Raw genomic sequence first — 18922 nt, forward strand, 5'->3', positions numbered from 1 at the left:
TCCTCTTTTCAACTGACCAAGACGAAGGCCAATCCATTAACTGATCGTCCAGCGGATTGTTGACCCAATGTATGGCTTCCGCGTCGGTGCGACTCCTCTTTCGAAACGAATAGCCAAACTCCGATCCCGCTTTTCCTGCGCCGGTCTCGTAGGAAACGGTGAACAACGACATGGACGACGACCTTGACCTCTCCTCTTGGATGGGCAAACCGCCCGATGTGCCCCAGCCTGTTGACGAACCTGTTGAAAACGGCGTTCCTGATGAATTCGATGTTGAAATTGTACAAAGTGCTTCTTCCGCGCACACAGACTCGGACGACGAGGGCGACATCCTGCACGAAGACGACAATGGCCAGCGCAAAACCAGCGGTGTGCAGGGTACAGTGTCAGTGAGGTCAATGTCAGAAAGCCCAGAAGAGGTGGATGACTCCGTGGTCCGACCGCAGCCACAGTCTTTCTATATCGACGTGCCGAAGTTGTCAGACGAGGCCAAGCAGGATTACGGTTATCTTCCTGGACACTTCTCAGTGCGCAGAGTGCTGTCCAAGAGCAAGAATGATACGTACATGGTCAAGCTAGACAGCGGGGAGGTGGACTTCGTAAGTGCCTGCACATTTGGTTTTGTTTCACTCTTCATTCACCTTGGTTTGCTCGTCCGTCTGTTGAGACCCGAAGAGCTCTTACAAGCCTTTCTTCATTATTTTCTCCCTCCCACTTTTCAGCCGCTCGCCTCGATCCATCCTACGAATACTCAAAGCTGACTCTTCATCAGATCTCACTGCGTGATCTACAAGATCTTGACAACGGCCCATCTGCCCTTGCAGAGTTCCGGAAAAACAAAATGACCAGACAAGGCAAACGAAGCGCTCGGCAACCGGCGCTTCAAGGCATGGTTGACTGGAGTACTATTCAATTCTCAGATGCTGAAGAAGGTCTGCCGGTCAGAAAGCGTCGAGGCAACACTCAAGACAGCGAGGTGTCAGCGAACGAAGCAGAAGACAATTCGTCAGATCAGGATGATGAGAAACTCTCAGATGAGCCGCAAACCACGGGACGACGATCAGCACGCCTCCATCGCCAGAGGAAGACAAAGTACCTTCAGCAAGAGCTGCTCGAGTTTGACGATGACTCGGATGTGCCCCGCCGCAGAAGCACAAGACGGATCTCCACGCTGAGGCCAACGAAGAGAAACCTGCGTACTGGTAGACGCACCACATCCAAGTTCCATGATTCCTCGTCTGAGCCAGAGGCTGCCACGCGACGCTCTGAAAGAACCAGGACCAGGCCTCGGCGAAGTATGCGCGAGCGGCAAGAGGACGACATCTCCAGCCATGAAGAAGAAAAAGCCGGGCCCAAGATTGTTAGTACCAAGGAGTATTTTGCCCGGATCCCCGAACAAGATCCATTCAGAAAACGCCATCGGCAGGAGTGCGACACCTGCTACTTCAAGGGCGATGACGCCGCGAAAGGACCGCTAGTCTTCTGTCAGGGATGCTCAAATTCTTATCACAAGGTCTGCCTTGGGCCTCGAGGCAGCCGGGATCATCTGGTGACTAAAGTTGGGAATGACCTGTTTGTTCTACAGTGTCGGCGCTGCATTGGACTTGCTCACGAACGCGATCAACGAGCACCACACCATGGCTTTTGCGTCGGCTGTAATACTCTTGGTGAACTTTCAAAACCTCTCCGCAACCGTTTGACAACACGTCAAGAGCAACTTCAGAGAGAAGAAAATGGCGGAAGAGATCCAATCACCATTGTGGAACCGGGTTTGATCAACAACGTTTCCAATGTACTTTTCAGGTGTGCTCAATGTTTCCGAGCGTGGCATATGCACCATCTTCCCGCAAGGGAGACAGCACATTCATCCTTGGACGACGAAGACGACGAAATGCTCGATGAGGCGCAGCTTGCACAGAAACGGTTTGAGCACTACCACCGATCCTGGATGTGCAAAGATTGTATTGAACATCAAAGCCAAATCGACACGCTGGTCGCCTGGCGCCCTGTCGATCTGGACGCTTATGTGCCTGGGACCACGGTCGACCAGATGCAGGAACGAGAGAAAGAATATCTCGTCAAGTGGAAAGCCCAGTCATACTTCCGCACCACTTGGATGCCAGGCGATTGGGTCTGGGGTATAGCCGCAGGCACCACTCGTCTTTCTTTCTTCAAAAAGCTGGAGAATCAATTGCCTAAGATGACAACGGCAGATGCCATCCCGGAGGAAGTCTTCCGAGTCGACATTGTATTCGACGTACGCTACTCGAGTGTCGTCCGGAATAGCACCAAGGAGATCGACCTGGCGCGCGTAAAAGAAGTGGACATGGCCTTTGTCAAGTACAAGGGCCTTGGCTATGAGGACGCCATCTGGGAAAAGCCGCCTCCCTACACCGACACCGAACGCTGGAACGACTTCAAGGAGGCCTATGAAGACTACGTCCAAAAGCTGCATCTTTCGATCCCTCCTCAGACCACCCTCAGGCGACATCTAATACAGGTACGGGCCCAGGACTTCCAGTCTAGTGTGATCAAAAAGACACAACCATCGATCGTGACTGGCGGCGAGTTGATGCTATATCAGCTGGAAGGGCTGAACTGGTTGCTGTATCAGTGGTTCCTCAATCAGAATGCTATTCTCGCGGATGAGATGGGTTTGGGCAAAACCATTCAGCTTGTTGCCTTCTTTGCGGCTCTGGTTCAAGATCACAAATGCTGGCCTTTTCTCGTGGTTGTTCCCAACTCCACGTGTCCGAATTGGAGGCGGGAGATAAAGAAATGGGCACCGTCTCTTAGAGTGGTCACCTATTACGGATCGTCCACAGCGAGGAAGCTAACCCATGATTACGAACTCTTTCCCAGATCCAAAGACGACGACACCCATCAAAAACAGAAGAAGAACCGTTCCGAGGCCAAGGATATCAAAGCGCATATCGTGGTCACATCTTACGAGGCCATCGGTGACGAAAAAACTCGACACAGCTTAATGAGGGTTCCGTGGCAGGGTCTTGTGGTCGATGAGGGACAACGCTTGAAGAGCGATCGATCTCAGATCTATGAAAGCTTGTCCAAATTCAAATTCCCTTTCAAAGTCTTGCTGACGGGTACGCCGCTGCAAAATAACGCTCGGGAGCTGTTCAACTTACTACAGTTTTTGGATAAGAGCGTGAATGCGGCAGAATTGGAAGCCAAATATGCCAACCTCACGCAAGACAATGTTCCCGAGCTGCACCAGACTCTGCGAAAGTATTTCCTTCGGCGCACAAAAGCACAGGTTCTCACATTCCTTCCGCCCATGGCCCAGGTCATCATCCCAGTCAGCATGTCCACTGTCCAGAAGAAGGTGTACAAATCGATCTTGGCCAGAAATCCTCAGCTTATGAAATCCCTCTTCACTCAAGACAAGAGTGTGCCAGCCAAGGAACGAATGAACCTCAACAACATCTTGATGCAATTGCGCAAGACGCTATGCCATCCGTTTGTCTACAGTCGGGACATAGAAGAAAGAGGGGTTGATCCTACAACAGCATTTCAAAATCTGGTGCAGGCGTCAGGCAAATTACAGTTGCTCTCAATTATGCTCCCTAAGCTTCAGGAGAGAGGTCATCGCGTCCTCATGTTCAGCCAGTTTCTGGACAACCTCGACGTGGTCGAGGATTTCCTGGACGGGCTCGGATTGCAACACCGTCGGCTGGACGGCAGCATTTCTGGTATAGAGAAACAAAAGCGGATCGACGAGTTCAATGCCCCAGACTCGCCATATTTTGCGTTTCTGCTTTCAACTCGAGCGGGTGGTGTGGGCATCAATCTTGCCACAGCAGACACGGTGATTATTCTAGATCCTGATTTCAACCCTCATCAGGACATTCAAGCTCTATCCCGAGCTCATCGGATCGGTCAAAAGAACAAAGTTTTGGTTTTCCAACTGATGACGCGGAACAGCGCTGAAGAGAAGATCATGCAGATTGGCAAGAAAAAGATGGCTTTGGACCACGTCTTGATTGAGCGCATGGACAAGGAAGAGGACGCTGGCGAGGATCTGGAATCGATCTTGAAGCACGGCGCCCAAGCGCTGTTCGAGGACGAGTCCGGGGCCGATGACATTGTGTATGATTCCGCTTCGGTGGACCGGCTATTGGACCGCAGCCAAGTGGAGGATACCAAGACCAGTGAAGAGAAATCCGCCGAGTCTCAATTCAGCTTTGCTCGTGTATGGGCCAATGATAAATCATCGCTGGAGGAAGAGATCGCGGCCGACACTGGCACAAGCACGCCGAACCCTGGTATCTGGGATAAGATCCTGGCCGAACGCGAGCGACTGTTTGCGGAGGAGCAAGCCAGAAAAGCTGAAGCGTTCGGCAGGGGGAAGCGTAGGCGACAGGTAAGTGAGACACGGAGGATGGCTTCTTCGAGGAGTTGCATGGAGCTAATGAGTGAGCATAGGCCGTGGATTACGGAGTAGATGACAACGAAAACCCGGAGCAGAAGAAACGAGCCAAATCCGGCGGTCGCGTCCTCGAACCTGACGATACGGACTATCAGGCGCCTGCTCAGCCGTCTGAGGACGACGACGTCAGCAGCGGAGAGGAATCAGACGATAAGCCGAATCGCTCGGTGAAAGGTACGGTACATCCCAATCTTCAAAGTCGCCGATACTGATGGAGGCGCAGCACGGCCATTCAAAAGAGTGCGGGTTCCCCTGGGACAAGCACCGCAGTTCGAAGGTGAAGGACAATTTGATTTCGGTCCGATACATAACATGCCCCGTATTCATCATTGTTCGGCATGTGCTGAACACCATCCGATGGGATGGTGTCGTCTCAAGCTGGCCGGACTCGAATATTGTCCACTTTGTGGGCTGGCGCATCTCGGTTATGGGCGGACGTGTCCGCATCTCAACGACGAGGTGCAGATTGCGACGCTGCTACAGACCCTCAAGGAGAGCACTGAGAGCCGGGAATTGGTCGAGCAAGCCACCAACTATCTACGCTCGATCCGCGGGACTCTGGTGCACAGTCGACGGGTTCGAGAACGTAGAGAGCAGCAGGAGGCGCTGGCTCGGCAGACTCATGTTTTACGTTCCTGATTTTGCAGCGCTCATGGCGTCGAAGCTGAGCACAGCAGATGGCTGTTCAACAATACCGATGCTTTTTCCTTTCTGCTGGGCGTTAAAGGCTACTGCTGGAGAAGTGCGAGGACACACACCATTGTGTGAGATCAGAGCTGATACCCCAGATTGCGTCTTGGGAGCATTTCGGCGGTGTACTTTTGCTTGAGCTACTACATACCTAGTGCCAGTATCAGAAAAATGAGACGGCATCCACCCGAAGCTGAAGAACTATATGGGCCCTGATAATACCGTCGTGACTGCAGACTACAATAATGAGCTAGTTGTACATTGTACTCCAGACCGAGATGGATACTGCCGTGGGAGATACCTAGCAGGTACTCTGGTACATGTATGCCCACGCACCAGATTGATAGACATTAGACCCACGAGGTACCATACAAAGTTGTACTATGTTACAATTGTTGTACAACTTTTGCTGGTAAAGACCGAGACAGAATGACGTGGGAGGCTGGCGGTGGAATCCATCTGGTGGAGCCGGGGCTGGAGCAGGGACTCGCCAAACACTCCATATACCAACGAAGCAGCACACAGCCACCGCGCAATCAAACCCGGGTGAGACAGCTGAAAATGGGGGAGAAAAAGAGGGAGAGCGCTGCTTTGGCGACAATGTCGTGCGTGGGTTGGCTTTTCCCAGATTACATTGTATTATTTCCAGATGGTTCAAGTTTGGCGTTGTTGCCCAGATCTTGGAACTTGGCTGACACGGCTCGGCGGCACGACGCTACACTGAGATGCACTTCAAGTTGTAGGAGGTCTACACCGGCAGCTACATGTGAATTACGTAGCTGTAGGTCTAGGTATGGCAGTAACTGTGACGGTTGAAATCTTGATACTTGACATGCAGCAGCACTCTCACTGGCGGTGGAGGTGTCACGGGGTAGATTCTATGATGAAACGAAGATGAAGCTGCATGATGTAGTACATACATGCCTGTATGAGTATGGGGGACGATAAACGGGAACGGACGGACAGACCTAGATCCGATCTGAAGGGGGTGTCACTGCTGTGTGAGATGTTGACGTGGCTAGCTATAGGTACCTGGCAAGATGTTTCGTTACCATGGCCGTTGTATGAAGATCAGTGTATGACCCTCCGTGTTTCTGTGCTACTGCTACGAAAGTCGCGAAAAACCCCTGGAGCTATAACGTATCTGTACACTGGCAGTACTTTCAAAATCCTACGATAATTAATCTCGCATCAGCGAATAATGAGAACAATAAGATAGTGCGATTGGTGCTGTGTCTTCCAACTTGAACCAGTTTGAATTTTGCAGTGGGCTCGTTACTATTAATGCTGCGCCCCGGAGCCTGCGCGTCACCTCCAAGCTCACTACTTTTATTGGCATGGCCGCCGGACACTGGGGAAATGCCCGTGGTCTATGCGCACCGCAACACACAAAATGTTACAGATTGGCACTGGCATGGCAGGCCGCTTTCCGGGCGAGATTGAATGCGAAACAGAGACACCAACAACCACAGTCGCGATTCAATTATTGATGAATGGTATAGTTGTGGAGGCCATATAGAGATCCTGTGAAGTTGCCGTCGAGATGCTAGTACATAAACGAGGTACAACGTCCTATGATGGACAGTTGTACCAGGAGTTGCAGAACCGCTCATTAGGGTGCTTACGCCTAATTCCGCTTGGCGGGCCATTTAAGGTTTGGCGCAAATCTCCTTGAACTGCGCCGCCAATGAAACTCTGCAGTTCCCTCCGACTGCCCACAATTTCAGCAGTTAGTGCCATACTAGTAAGACAACCCGAGCATTGTTTTGTCCAGGCGCCTTGTCTCCCTGCCACTCATCTCTTGCGCATCCTCTTCCACTCACCCATCGCCCATCACGAACATCATTACCACCACCTTGTGACCATCAGCTCCAAACAGATCTTGCTCTGCGACAAACCGCTGCAAAAGCCTGGGAAAATCACTACCATCTCAGCCGTGCGTCTCCATCGTCATCTCCAACCTAAACCCAATCTGCGGTTATTGATCCAGCACTAACAGCGTCTTGGTCTCGTACCCGAGCCTAAAGGGGTCCGCAGCCACTACTGCCGCCTCTCGCCTCGCCCGTGCCAACCCACCAACGGCAAAGCTCTCTCGGGCCTCGCGGCGCCTGGGTCTCTCCCTGGTCGAAGAGCCAGCCTACGAGTGAGCCTTGAGCCTGTTGTTCTGTACCTTACGGAGCCTGCGGACTCGGATCCTCCTGGTTTGCCCAGCTTCCACTTCCATCGCCCTTCGTCTGCATCTGTCTCTTCTTTGTTCCAGCCTCCGGCCGTCACTCCTCCAACAGCCTCATACTACTGCAGCACCATCCCTCGACCCTCCCTCTCTCCTTTCAACAACATACACGCTCACTCGTTTCACGTTCGCTATACCGGTCGATCTCAACTGCTCGCAGCACAGCACCGGACGACTCTCGCACGGCCTCTATCTTCTTTCACGCATCGTCGACTTGCAGCGCAGTTCTCGGCCGTTTGCCGCTCGTTCCAGTCCGGTTTTTCCTCACACCCACCCGCCTACTCCCATCGAGATCAATGACACAATCGATCTTCGTCACGATACAACACCTCTGAAGAGACCTGAGGATAATCCAATATCTTAGCCTGCGTCGTGGTCAACATCTTCTTATACCCCGACGGTTGGTTGCTGGATTGTTGTAGCCCTCGTTGGCGCCCTGTGCTGCATTGTAGCCCTTGAAGAAGAACAACACGCGTCCGGCGGCATAACTGCCACCGACGACATCTCATCATGCGACCACAAACATCTCTATCATACCTGCTATCCCTCTTCACCGCCATATCCCTCGCCCCTCATGCTTTGGCCGTAAGGGTCATCGAGTCCAACTCGCTCAATTCCTGCAAGAGCGGCTCCAATTTCACCGCCACACTGTTCAATGTCGCATATACTCCTTCAAATCACAGTATCGGCATCACCATCAACGGTGTGTCTTCCCTCTCCGGAAATGTCACGGCCCAGCTGGAAGCGACGGCTTATGGCTTCACCGTGGTGAACATGACACTGAACCCCTGCGACATGGGTCTAACGGGATTTTGTCCAATGCAAACCGGTCAAATCAACATTGAGACAAACTTCGATGTCCCTGCCAAGTATGCAAAGCAACTACCAGGCATTGCTTTCGCCGTCCCAGATCTTGATGGTGTCGTCCGGGTCTACGTTACCTCCACTGATACGAACCAGGTCATTGCTTGCATGGAAGCCGATCTTTCCAACACCAAGAGCGTTTACCATCCCGCAGTGGGCTGGGCCACCGCCATTATTGCTGGTCTGGGGCTCGTGGCTGCCGGAGTGACCTCTGGCCTGGGCCATCCGAACACTGCCGCACACGTCGCCGCAAACGCGGTCTCGCTCTTTGGCTTCTTCCAGGCTCAAGCCGTCATAGGCATGACCTCTGTGTCCATGCCGCCCATTGTGCAATCGTGGACTCAGAACTTCCAGTGGAGCATGGGCATCATCCGTGTCGGATTTCTACAATCCATCGCCACCTGGTATCAACGAGCCACCGGGGGCACACCCACCACTTACCTCTCTACTCTTAGCACGTATTCGGTGCAAGTGCAAAAGCGTGCCATCCGACGCTCCTTGGACGCCATGGCTGCATATGCCACTCAGGGTATCCGCGCTTTGGCCAAGCGAGCAGATGATTCAAGCGAAACCACTGTCGGCAGCGTTAAGGTCGTTCGCGGAATCGATAGGGTCGGTTTTAGGGCGGGGATTGAGCAGACCAATATCTTTATGACCGGTCTGATCTTTTTCGTCTTCATTCTGTTTTTGGCCGCCGTCTTGGTTGCCCTGACCAAGGCCATCCTCGACGGATGTGCTCGTGCTGGTTGGATGAGACAGGATAGATTCCTGGAGTTCCGGAATGGATGGAAGGTGGTCATCAAGGGAATTTTGTTCCGACTGGTAAGCTTCACCATTGGCGACCCTAGGATCATATCTGGTTGGTTGCTAATCTTTGACAGATCCTTCTCGGTTTCGTACAAATGTCCATCTTGTGTCTGTGGGAGCTTGTGGAACGGGATTCGGCAGCAGAGGTCGTCCTCGCGTTGATTGTCTTCATCTCCATGGCTGCTGCCCTGGGCTGGGCGTCATTCAAGGTCATTCAGCTTGCGAAGAAGTCGGTCGCCATGCACAAGAACCCCGCCTACATCCTCTACTCCGACCCCAAGTGCCTCAACAAATGGGGTTTCCTCTATGTCCCGTACCGCGCCACCGCTTACTATTTCGTCGTCCCTTTGCTCGCATACATCCTGGTCAAGGGCATCTTTATCGCCTTTGCCCAGAAGTCACCGGTTGCGCAAGCCATTGGTCTGCTCATCGTCGAAGGGGTCGCCTTGGTCGGCGTCAGTGTTCTCCGTCCTTATATGGACAAGAAGACCAATATCTTCAACATCTCTATTGCGGCCGTCAACTTCCTCAACGCTATCTTTCTCCTTGTCTTCTCAGACGTCTTCAACCAGCCGGAAATGGTGTCGGGTGTTATGGGTGTTATTTTCGCCCTTTACAACGTCATCTTTGCCGTTGTCTTGTTGATCTTGGTGCTGATTGCATCCATCTACGCCATTGCTTCGAAGAATCCCGAGGTGCGATACCAACCAATGCGCGACGATCGAGGAAGCTTTATCAAGTCCCAAGCAGCCCTGACCACCGAGCTCGATGCCTTGGGTGCCACCGCTCGAGGAGATGGCAACAACACGTACGCTCAAGACAAGAAGATATTCGACGACGACGCTTCGTACTCCAGCGAGTCACTGAAACCTCACTCTGAGCTGTCGCAACGACCCTCCTCCCAGGCTCAAGGTGTTTATGGGCAGCAGGAGCAGGCACCGTTGTATCCCGCCGAAAACAACGGCAGACGTGGCCCGCCACAGTCTTACGAGCAACGACAAATGTACAATCAGTCCTACACCGGGAGCGGCGATTATGGCTATGCGGGCAGACCAACCACAGCGCCCAATCAGCAAGGATATGAGAGAAGCATGAGCCCGCTCAATGCTAATTATGCTCCGCCGCGGTCTGCCCACAGCGGATATCCACCACAGCAAGGGTTCCGGCAACAGAACAATTCCAGCCCTTGGCAACGAGGAGCTGGCTATGATTGACTACACTCGGGCGACACGCAAGATGAAAAACAAGGCCAATACCAATCACTTCCTGGTCAAGAACGTCGTGGGAGAATGGAAAACGGGGAGCAGCATGCGGGAAGTGGCTACTGGGATCGCGATTGGTGGAGAGAGTACGGAAAAGATGCCGATCGACCTCAGGGTCCGTTTAGATGAACAATATAGTGAGAATATAATCAGGGCTGTGGGAGAGTCAAGCCAGAAAGAGTAAAAGAAACTTTGATGAGACATGAAATTCTGGCATCCTGGATCTCTTGCGTTTGGGTGTTATTAATGTCCGCTCAGCATGGTGGCAGACTGCAGTGGTGGATTAAAAACAAGACCAAATTTTTCTATCAGGACTCGACGGACGAGACAAGGCGCATAATCGGCATGGCTTGTGGTTCTCAAGAAGCATGGCCGTCATGGGCGAAGCGAAGCGAAGATGTCGACCCTTGACCACGGCCAGTGGATCCAGTTCAACTTGCTGCATACTAAAAAACTGCATGATAACGGCCAGGGAAAGGAAACTATGCGAAGGAAGGGCAACAGGGCATGGAAAGGCGTCTCGAGATTCCAAGATTCTTTGCTTGTGGAAGGTATGGGAGAAAGGGAAATGTACGAGTACGTACTCCACCATGGACTGAAAATACAAATGAATTGAACAACATACTGAGATGATGTCTGTTGTCTGATGACTCTGCAACCGCTGGACTGCGCCGCCAACGTCTCTGTGTGTCGTGTGTCTGTGTTGTTGCTACACTGCCTTTGTCGCGTACGCTTTGGCTCCGGTGCCTGTGTTCAACTTTTGTTTATCAACCTTACTTCAACCTCACTTTGAAGTCGCACTCCCATAACCTTATCTTCTACCACACGGTCTACCTCCCCCGCCTTTCTTTCTTCTATGGCTTTCGTGTCCACCACCTCTTTGCCTCTTGACCATTCGCGCCCATCACCTTTCTTACTTCTTTACTACTCGCGTCAGCCTGTGAATCTCTTCAGTTCTCCGCGGGTTCAAGCGCCTCATATTAAATATGAAGTTGAAAGAAATTCTTGAGGAGGGCAAGCAGAAGTTGGCAGCTCTGAAAGCGGCTGATGGCGACCATGGAGACGATAGTGAGACTGCGCCGCTGCTGCTGAGGGCACCAAGCGACCCAAGCAACAGCAACAACGGGTCAAGAAAGTGGAAAAAGAAAGAGTCGTCGCCATTTCCGTTTCTCGACCTCCCATCCGACATCAGAATCCGGGTCTACGACCTGTTACGAGACATTCCCGAACACGAAGGCGAGCTAGACCGGCACAAGAAGAATAAATACCACGGATTCAGCAAGACACGCAAATCACTGCTCTTGACATGCAAGCAGATCAACATTGAATTCACACCGCATTTCTTCCGCTCGACCACGTTCTGCATCCGCCCTTCTGGCCCTCACACACCGGATGAATTCCACCGTCTCCTGCTAGACATGGATGTTGCGAAACTCAACAATATCCGCCACATCGAGTACCGCAACCGCAAATTCAAACGCGAAGACTTCGACCAGCTCGACAAGCTGCGTGACTACCTGCTCGGGGCCAAGCTGCACCTGCAAACACTCAACATCGTGCACGGCGACTATGCGAGTCGCTTGAGGCCATACTTGCGAGGACCCGTCGCCTTGGCATACCGTGTTGCCCACGCCGATCGAACTCTGCCGGCCCCCAACATGAATTGGGCACCGTTCCTCGGCCTCGAGTGGGGAGAGGTGCTTTCCTCGCTGTACCCGGCCGTGCAGTTCTATTTCTTCGAGGTCTCGGTGTACACTCGCATCATGCCCCAGGCCGAGGTGTTGCGCGAGTATGAGCACAAGGGAGACGGAGCGTTTATTCGTGATGGCACTGGTGGCTTCCGATTGGCTTTTCGTCGTCATCGTCGAGACGTCGATTGGTGGGCCGTTCGGTTCCCTGTTACTGAATACCCGACGCCTATCGATCAGGATTATCTGCCTGATGGCCCGACTTTGACTGGTGTCTTGGGTCCGCTGGTTCCTCCGGGGTTTACTATGGGTTCTACTAGTACGCCCTGACACAAGAGACACTCGGAAAGAGGGGAGACTCGAGTTCAGGGTTTGATGAGGCGATGTTGCGGAGCTGTGAACATGCAGTGGTGATGGTAATGGACGATGACAATTGCAATAGCTGATACATTGGAGTTGGCAAACTTGAAGGCTGGTTGGACATACATTTGCACATGATGGGTGCAAGGAGCTGGTTCTGCACAGAAAAGTCTTTTTGTACCGAGATTCACAATACCGAGGTAGCTAGTTGATCCCAATTCACCCCCAAAAAGCGCAAGAATCTGGTCCAGTTGTCCGTCTCTCTCTTTCTATTTGGGACCGTCTGTTTTGAACGCTGGCCAAAGTGTCAGTGAGGCTGCGAGCCCCTGGATGTGTCGTGCGCAGGCTGTATGCTTGTCTGTAATTCTCTGTTGGCGGTAGTACGGCGCAGTATGTCTGATATATGGCAGACCCTTCCACCTGGATGCCTTCAAGTTCGTCTACCAACTTGAACCGGGGGGACCACAAGAAGGGCTCCATAACCAATGTTCGGTACGGTATTGCTGATATTGGTTTGCTAACGAGGTGCTCCATGCAGGAAAAGAGTCTCAGGCACATGAATAGGGGTAGCATGGACGCCATATTCTCGGATTTGGACGCATCACATACTAGTATTGCCTTACTGGTAGGTTGGCGTTGCATGTGGCCAGTATGCAACAATGGTCTCATCCTGGTGTTCCATGGTTGTCAAAATCACCTCCTCATACTGTACGGGCGGTACGAATTCCCTGGCTCCAGCAGGCCCCTTTTCCAGCCTTTCGAAGGCAGTTGCAGCCATACCAGCACTGCCCTTGTTCGACTCAAGACAACTCAAACTACAAGACGCCGCAAGTCGACATGGTTGGCTTCAATCCCATCGCCATTGCAGACTCAATGCAACCCTGGTACGGCGTGATTTCCACATGCAGTTTCACAATGACTCGGGCAGGGCATCCAAAGGCTTGAACCTGCACGGTTCTTGAGATGCTGCAGGCGCCACTTACGACGCAGGACAATCCGCCAACACACTCCAGATTGTTCTGCATTTCTCTCTTGTGGAATGTTTTCTCTGTGCCCAGTTTCTCTATTCTACCATGCATACTAAAGCCATTGTTTTCCGAATTTGTATCACATTCTTTTGAGCACACAGTCCGTCAGAGGGGTTTCATCGAGCCAAAGCCATTCCGACGCCGAGTCTACCTTTCTTTCATATATCCTGATTCGGTCCGGCAGGCTGTCTTGGTCCAAAGACCGAAGACCGGCTACGCATATTCTGCGAGCTAAGGCTTGAATCAACCGCTGTTCCTGGCACACAATCATCGCCGCCGCTAAGCAGCCTACTTACCTGGTAGTTTCGACAAAACGACGTCCTTGATCAACTCTTCATTGATCAACTCTTCTCGCAGCCTGAATGGCTCACCCTAATCCCAAGCCGGCGAAGCGCCCGGCCACCTCGAGTCCATCTGGGCCATCAGCTCGCGCCCGGCCTAACCCCGCATATATACTTGCGGACTGGCCTCAAGACATCGCAAAGTCGATAGAAGACAACGAGGTGGCTGTGGAGTCAGCAAGTGAGGACGCGCTAGAAGAGGCATCATCGCCTGAAAAGAGCGAGCCGGAAATTGAACCCTTCCGGTTCATGGATCTTTTTCCCGAGCTCAGATTCCACATTTACGACTTCTTCACCGTAATCCCCCCAGAGACAGAATCCTCGATCGAGGAGCGCCGTGAAATCCAGAGAACCAGAAGATCCCTTCTCGGCGTCTCAAAGGATGTTTACAAAGAATGGGCCCCAATCTTCTACTGGAACGCCACGGTCAGAATCACTGGGCCGGAGTGGTTTCCACCAGAAGGGTACCCAATAGACAACCAGTGGCTCGCTGCCGAGGAGGAATTCGAAGAGGAATACATGGCCAAGATTCCCGACTACAAGCTGAAACTCGTCCGGAACCTGACATTTGATCATGTAACTGACTATCATGAAAACCGCGAACAATGGATCAACGCCTTTGGGATCCGCGACTGGGGCGGCTCCGAGATGATCCTGGCCTGGGAAGGCTACCTCACATTGGGGGATATCCTTCGGAAGCACATGAAGAAGCTTCCTTCGGTGCAAAGAGTGGTCTTCTCCATCCGCATCAACCCGCTGTGCAATGACTACCGTTGGTACATCCCAATAGTTGAACGGCCTGATCCCAACGAGATTGTCCTGCCCCATCAAGACGAGATTCTCTGGGGGTTGGATTATACGGGACAATTCGAGATCTTGGAAGACAGATTAATGGGTAACCAGGGTTCTGGCGTGTTGCGTGGGTGGAAGGTGGAGCGGGAGTTTGAAATCAGGCCGGACGAGCGTGCAGAACACACGCAGAACCGTGTCGCGTGTACGTCCGTGACTATCACGTACACACGAGACGATGCAGTCATGCCACGAACAATAGAGGAATGGATTCGATATGGTAAAGACTTGGGTTTAGAGTGAACGCTGGACAACCGGGTTGCTGCTGTCTGGTGGTGAGAATGAGGACTAGAATGAGATATGACTTGGAAGAATAGATATGAATTGAAGTACCTCCACGAGAAGAAGAACCTAGATGCGTACTGGGAACGTTGATTGCAGGTTGACCCAAATTGATTTACCGCAGCGCGACTTAGAGCTGTTCAAACGGACACATTAGAAAGCGGCGATCTTTACTCTGCACGAGACTGTGGGATCCAGGGCCATCACACGGGTTGTTTACATTGCCTCCTACATTTAATGACCGAGTATGGTCATACTTGGTAACACGGAAACGGATACGGGGCTTGACCTGAAGGCATTGAAGAAGAGAAGAGTCGGCAAACTAGCTGCTCTGCTTCAAGTTCAAACCGATACACCCTGTTTCTGCAACATGATCAGGAGACGATGTTTGTCTTCACCATGGATATCTGGTGGCTTAGGTGATTTAATTTACCCTACGCGATGAAAGAGGATAAGAGGACAAGGTATGTTGCTCTGGATCAGGGAATGGATGCTAGTAAAACGAAAGAATGAAAGGGCATTTGATTTGAGATCCAAGCTTGGTCTTGGGACAGATAACTGCGATCCCGTTTCAATGACATTGACTTACAGGTTGTCATTATCATCGTCATCATCATCATCATTACTATCAAAGATATTGATGGGCATACTAGTATTTCACACCAGAGGTCTAGGCTTGTCAACTTTCATCTTCGGAAGCATTCCCAAGGCCGCCATCTCCTGATACATTTGAAAGACTGACTCGATGGTATCGACGAAGCCGGTCCAGCCGAGTCGACGGGCTTTGTTCATGCAGAGACTGCCGAAGCTCGCGAGGGCGGCGTCGCCGAATGTGAAACTCGCCTCGGGGTCGGCGAACGGGTTGTCGCTGACTTGGCCTTGGGAGGGTTGCATGATTTCGGTCTCCCAGATGGTTTTGTTGGTGGGGTTTCGGGCCCAGTCAACGAGGGAGAAGAGGCGGCGGGATATTTTGGGCGGGCCGTAGCTGACGTATAGATTAGTTTAGCCCGATCGTTATTGTACATACGTTGTAGAAGGGGTGATGAAACACAAATTCCAACACTCACCCCATGGGCGTGTCTTTTCCCGATTTGCCCACAATGACACTGTATTTACTTAGATCTTCGTCCGGCGGCTGGACGCCCTTTGCGACACCGAACCAGCGGGCCAATTCCTCGTAGAAGCGGTCCCAGCTCAAGGGGCTGGTGTCCTGGGAATTGAAGGCCTGGTTCTTGCACTTGTCTTCCAGCACCGCCCATTCAGACAAGTAACCCGTCAGCATGGCGGTCGAGTGGTGTGCCTCGAACTGCCAGGCGTCCCAGTCGGCGGGGAACTGCAAGGGTTCGTTTTTATGCGCTTGCACCGCGGCGTAGATGGCAAACGGGTGGAGCGCGTTCATCTGGGCGTTGTTGACGGCTCCTACAATCCAGGCTGGTCGAATCACGTTCCAGCTTGTTTTCTGGGCCGCGCAGTAGGCGAACAATGATTTCTCTTGGGCGTAGTAGAAGTTGGGCTCTAGGTGTGCTGGCTGCGGATCGGACTCGAGGGCGGGAGTGCGGGCACGGCCAACGTGTGTACCGTAGTTCTTCGCTCCCGTCTGTAGCAAGAACCGTCGTGCGGTGATTTTGGATAGAGTCAAGGCGGCCAAAAAGTTGTCCAGGAGCGCCGAGTTGACTTTGACCAGTTCCTCGGCATTCGACCATGCCGCTGCCCCTGGTGGTGGTCGAGGTTGTACATATGAGTAGAAGAAAATGTAGTCGGCTTGGAGGTTGGCCGCGGTCATGGCGCTGGCTATTTTGCCCGGTTCGTCCAGGAAGTCGACTGCCACGTGCTGGACTCGGGCCCGTTGCGATTCCGAGAGCAATGCCATCATCTTCTCTGGCGGTGGTCGCCGTGATAGAGCGTACACTTTGCTCCAGCGCTCGGGACTTTCAAGCAGAACGCGCATTGTGTGGAAGCCCGAAATGCCGTTGGCTCCGGTCACTATGGCTGTTAAACCTTTGATCGATGGGTCGAACGTCGGCAGGTTGCGGTAGAGTCCATTGTGGTGGACGGGATGATGCTCCGATCCCATCTTGTCAATAGAGTATCAACAACTTAAGAGCAGGTTATCCTTGAGGAGGCAGTGAAGGATGGGTTCGAGAGAGTACAATGGTGACGGAGAGCGGTGATGACAAGAACAACAGCAACAATAGAGCAGTGGGACTGTTGACACGTCCACCTACCGTATGTTTGTTCTCAGAGTGTCTCCAACTGCGCATTACAAAGCATATACATCTGCGCTCGGAGACCTAGGCAGGGACGATAGGTACCGGTAAGCGTTGTGTGTCCCGTCAGCAGGCTGATAAATCCATGGAGGAGAGAGGCGGGGTTTTCGGTAGATATCATGATTGATCGGCCGAGTCGGCTCAATGCCTTTGGAGAAGAATTTCGTTGCTTCCATCGCCATGGAAGACAAGAGCAAAGCCGACCCAATGAAATCTCCGAGTGACCGGTCAGACACCATCTGAATGATATCCAACTGCAGTGGGAGAGCAGGTTGTTGTCGTCCAGCAAACGGAGAGGGAGACAATCTTCAATGCTCGGCAAACTTTCCCGCGTGCAAAATAGAATGTCCTAGCACGGTGAAGCATACATCCCCCGCAGCGCTGCGGTAGTGTATTACTGCTTCACCGGGATCTTTCTTTCCCTAACTTAGACGCGGTTACGTCGAGGGGCCTACGGTGCAATCGGCCTCAGACAGAAGTTCATGTCAACAATCCGCCGACAGAATACTTATCAACCACCTCTAGCATTGAAAGTCTGACCGATACTTCCTTGGCTGTGTGCTGCCACCATGCTAAACTGGGAGTCCTTCGACTCCGTGTTTTCAACCAAATCAGACTATGCCTTCGACCACAAGACGGTTGAGTCGATCCTCAGACACCGCAAGGAATTCGGTGACCAGTTGTTTTTCGATCGCATCTGGAAGTCGGTTAATAACTCGACGCGTCGTACGTGATTGAATCCCGTTGCAGTCATGCTCAGCTAACAATGTCCAGCCGCAAGAATAAACTACCCTCCCAGATCTAACCAAGACTTGCGAAATCTGTGGTCCAAGATCGCGCAAACCACCGCTCGAGAAGAATACAAACTCTCCCTGCTCTACTACATCCTGCGCGACTGTCGTCAACTAAGCAATGCCGACACCAACTTCGCCCGGCAGACATACCTTCCTCAGAAATTCCAGCTGCTGATCGCAGGGTTATGGGAACTCGACCACGCTCAGTTCTCCCGTGCCTTGGAATTTCTCACCGATCCCTCCCTGATACCCACTTACACAGACGAGATCCTCCTCGCCCTGATCAGACATCCCAAATGCGACTCCTCATTAGCCATGGCATACTACATCGCCGTGTCTCCGCCTCTGAAAGATCGGGAGACCCTGGAGGCATACTTCGGTCTCCTTCTGGAAAACAATCTGGTGGAAGCATACTATTTCGCCCAGAGTCAAGATGACTCACGACACAAGACTCTTTTCGAGCAACTGATTGTTGCGGTCCATCGCGAGAAAGCCAGCGAGGCTCGTGCCGAGCAAGCCGCTCTGTTGGTTGGATTACCATTCACACCTGAAGAGGAGGCCTGGTTCGAAGAATGCCTATTACGCGGTGCTGCATCCAAATACCCTGGAGCGAGAGACTCTGTCATGGCACGAAGAATTGCAACAGGAAGAGAAACATCCGCTGGCGATGCGCTGAACAGGCTGAAAGGAGAAGATATTGGAGGCGTGAGTTGGGATTCTGTCAAGACTGCCATTGCCGATGCCGCTCCAAGATGAAGACAATAATAATCGAGCAATGTAAGCTCACGGTCTAGAGCCCATGGATTTGACACATCGGAGAACAGATTTCGATATGGTCTCATAATGGGGGCTGAGCTTGTCAGTGCCTTGAACGGTTACTACCTTACTGGCTGCATGTGCTATATCAGGTCGCTGGCGACCAATCGGGCCATGACAACCAGGCACGTCAATCTGGCTGACTTGCCTCAATGAGGCTGGACTCGAGTCGACTTGGCGGTTGCAGTTCCTGT

The 18922-nt window shown here is 52.3% G+C and overlaps 6 protein-coding genes across 6 annotated transcripts; 4 read left to right on the forward strand and 2 right to left on the reverse strand.

Annotated features, from left to right (window-relative positions):
* Window positions 1–170: 170 nt before the first annotated feature.
* On the forward strand, window positions 171–5086 carry HMPREF1120_06761 (adenosinetriphosphatase; the record flags this gene model as incomplete). Its single annotated transcript, XM_009160971.1, has 4 exons — window positions 171–599; window positions 773–4381; window positions 4444–4621; window positions 4671–5086. 4 exons carry the CDS (start codon window positions 171–173, stop codon window positions 5084–5086), a joined length of 4632 nt encoding a protein of 1543 aa, XP_009159219.1.
* A 2794-nt stretch (window positions 5087–7880) lies between these two features.
* On the forward strand, window positions 7881–10255 carry HMPREF1120_06762 (uncharacterized protein; the record flags this gene model as incomplete). Its single annotated transcript, XM_009160972.1, has 2 exons — window positions 7881–9056; window positions 9116–10255. The coding sequence occupies 2 exons, from the start codon at window positions 7881–7883 to the stop codon at window positions 10253–10255; spliced, it is 2316 nt and encodes a 771-aa protein (XP_009159220.1).
* A 971-nt stretch (window positions 10256–11226) lies between these two features.
* On the reverse strand, window positions 11227–12656 carry HMPREF1120_06763 (uncharacterized protein). Its single transcript, XM_009160973.1, has one exon. It carries the CDS (start codon window positions 12163–12165, stop codon window positions 11716–11718), a length of 450 nt encoding a protein of 149 aa, XP_009159221.1. The 5' UTR covers window positions 12166–12656; the 3' UTR covers window positions 11227–11715.
* Window positions 12657–13741: 1085 nt separating this feature from the next.
* Window positions 13742–14812, forward strand: HMPREF1120_06764 (uncharacterized protein; the record flags this gene model as incomplete). Its single annotated transcript, XM_009160974.1, has 1 exon — window positions 13742–14812. One exon carries the CDS (start codon window positions 13742–13744, stop codon window positions 14810–14812), a length of 1071 nt encoding a protein of 356 aa, XP_009159222.1.
* A 554-nt stretch (window positions 14813–15366) lies between these two features.
* HMPREF1120_06765 (uncharacterized protein) lies at window positions 15367–17421 on the reverse strand. The gene is made up of 2 exons (XM_009160975.1): window positions 15919–17421; window positions 15367–15836 (listed from the first exon to the last, which is right to left on the reverse strand). Exons 1-2 carry the CDS (start codon window positions 16923–16925, stop codon window positions 15509–15511), a joined length of 1335 nt encoding a protein of 444 aa, XP_009159223.1. The 5' UTR covers window positions 16926–17421; the 3' UTR covers window positions 15367–15508.
* A 266-nt stretch (window positions 17422–17687) lies between these two features.
* HMPREF1120_06766 (uncharacterized protein) lies at window positions 17688–18668 on the forward strand (the record flags this gene model as incomplete). Its single annotated transcript, XM_009160976.1, has 2 exons — window positions 17688–17844; window positions 17893–18668. 2 exons carry the CDS (start codon window positions 17688–17690, stop codon window positions 18666–18668), a joined length of 933 nt encoding a protein of 310 aa, XP_009159224.1.
* Window positions 18669–18922: the final 254 nt, after the last annotated feature.

The sequence above is a fragment of the Exophiala dermatitidis genome, assembly GCF_000230625.1.
Source record: "Exophiala dermatitidis NIH/UT8656 unplaced genomic scaffold supercont1.5, whole genome shotgun sequence".
NCBI lineage: Eukaryota > Fungi > Ascomycota > Eurotiomycetes > Chaetothyriales > Herpotrichiellaceae > Exophiala > Exophiala dermatitidis.

Excerpts from the sequence above, each read along its gene's own strand:
- HMPREF1120_06765 (XM_009160975.1), bottom strand. The coding sequence starts at position 16,925 with ATGGGATCGGAGCATCATCCCGTCCACCACAATGGACTCTACCGCAAC. Across the intron at positions 15,837-15,918 it reads GGAAAAGACACGCCCATGGG|CTACGGCCCGCCCAAAATAT; the intron begins GTGAGTGTTGGA and ends TCTATACGTCAG.
- HMPREF1120_06763 (XM_009160973.1), bottom strand. The coding sequence starts at position 12,165 with ATGACGACGAAAAGCCAATCGGAAGCCACCAGTGCCATCACGAATAAA.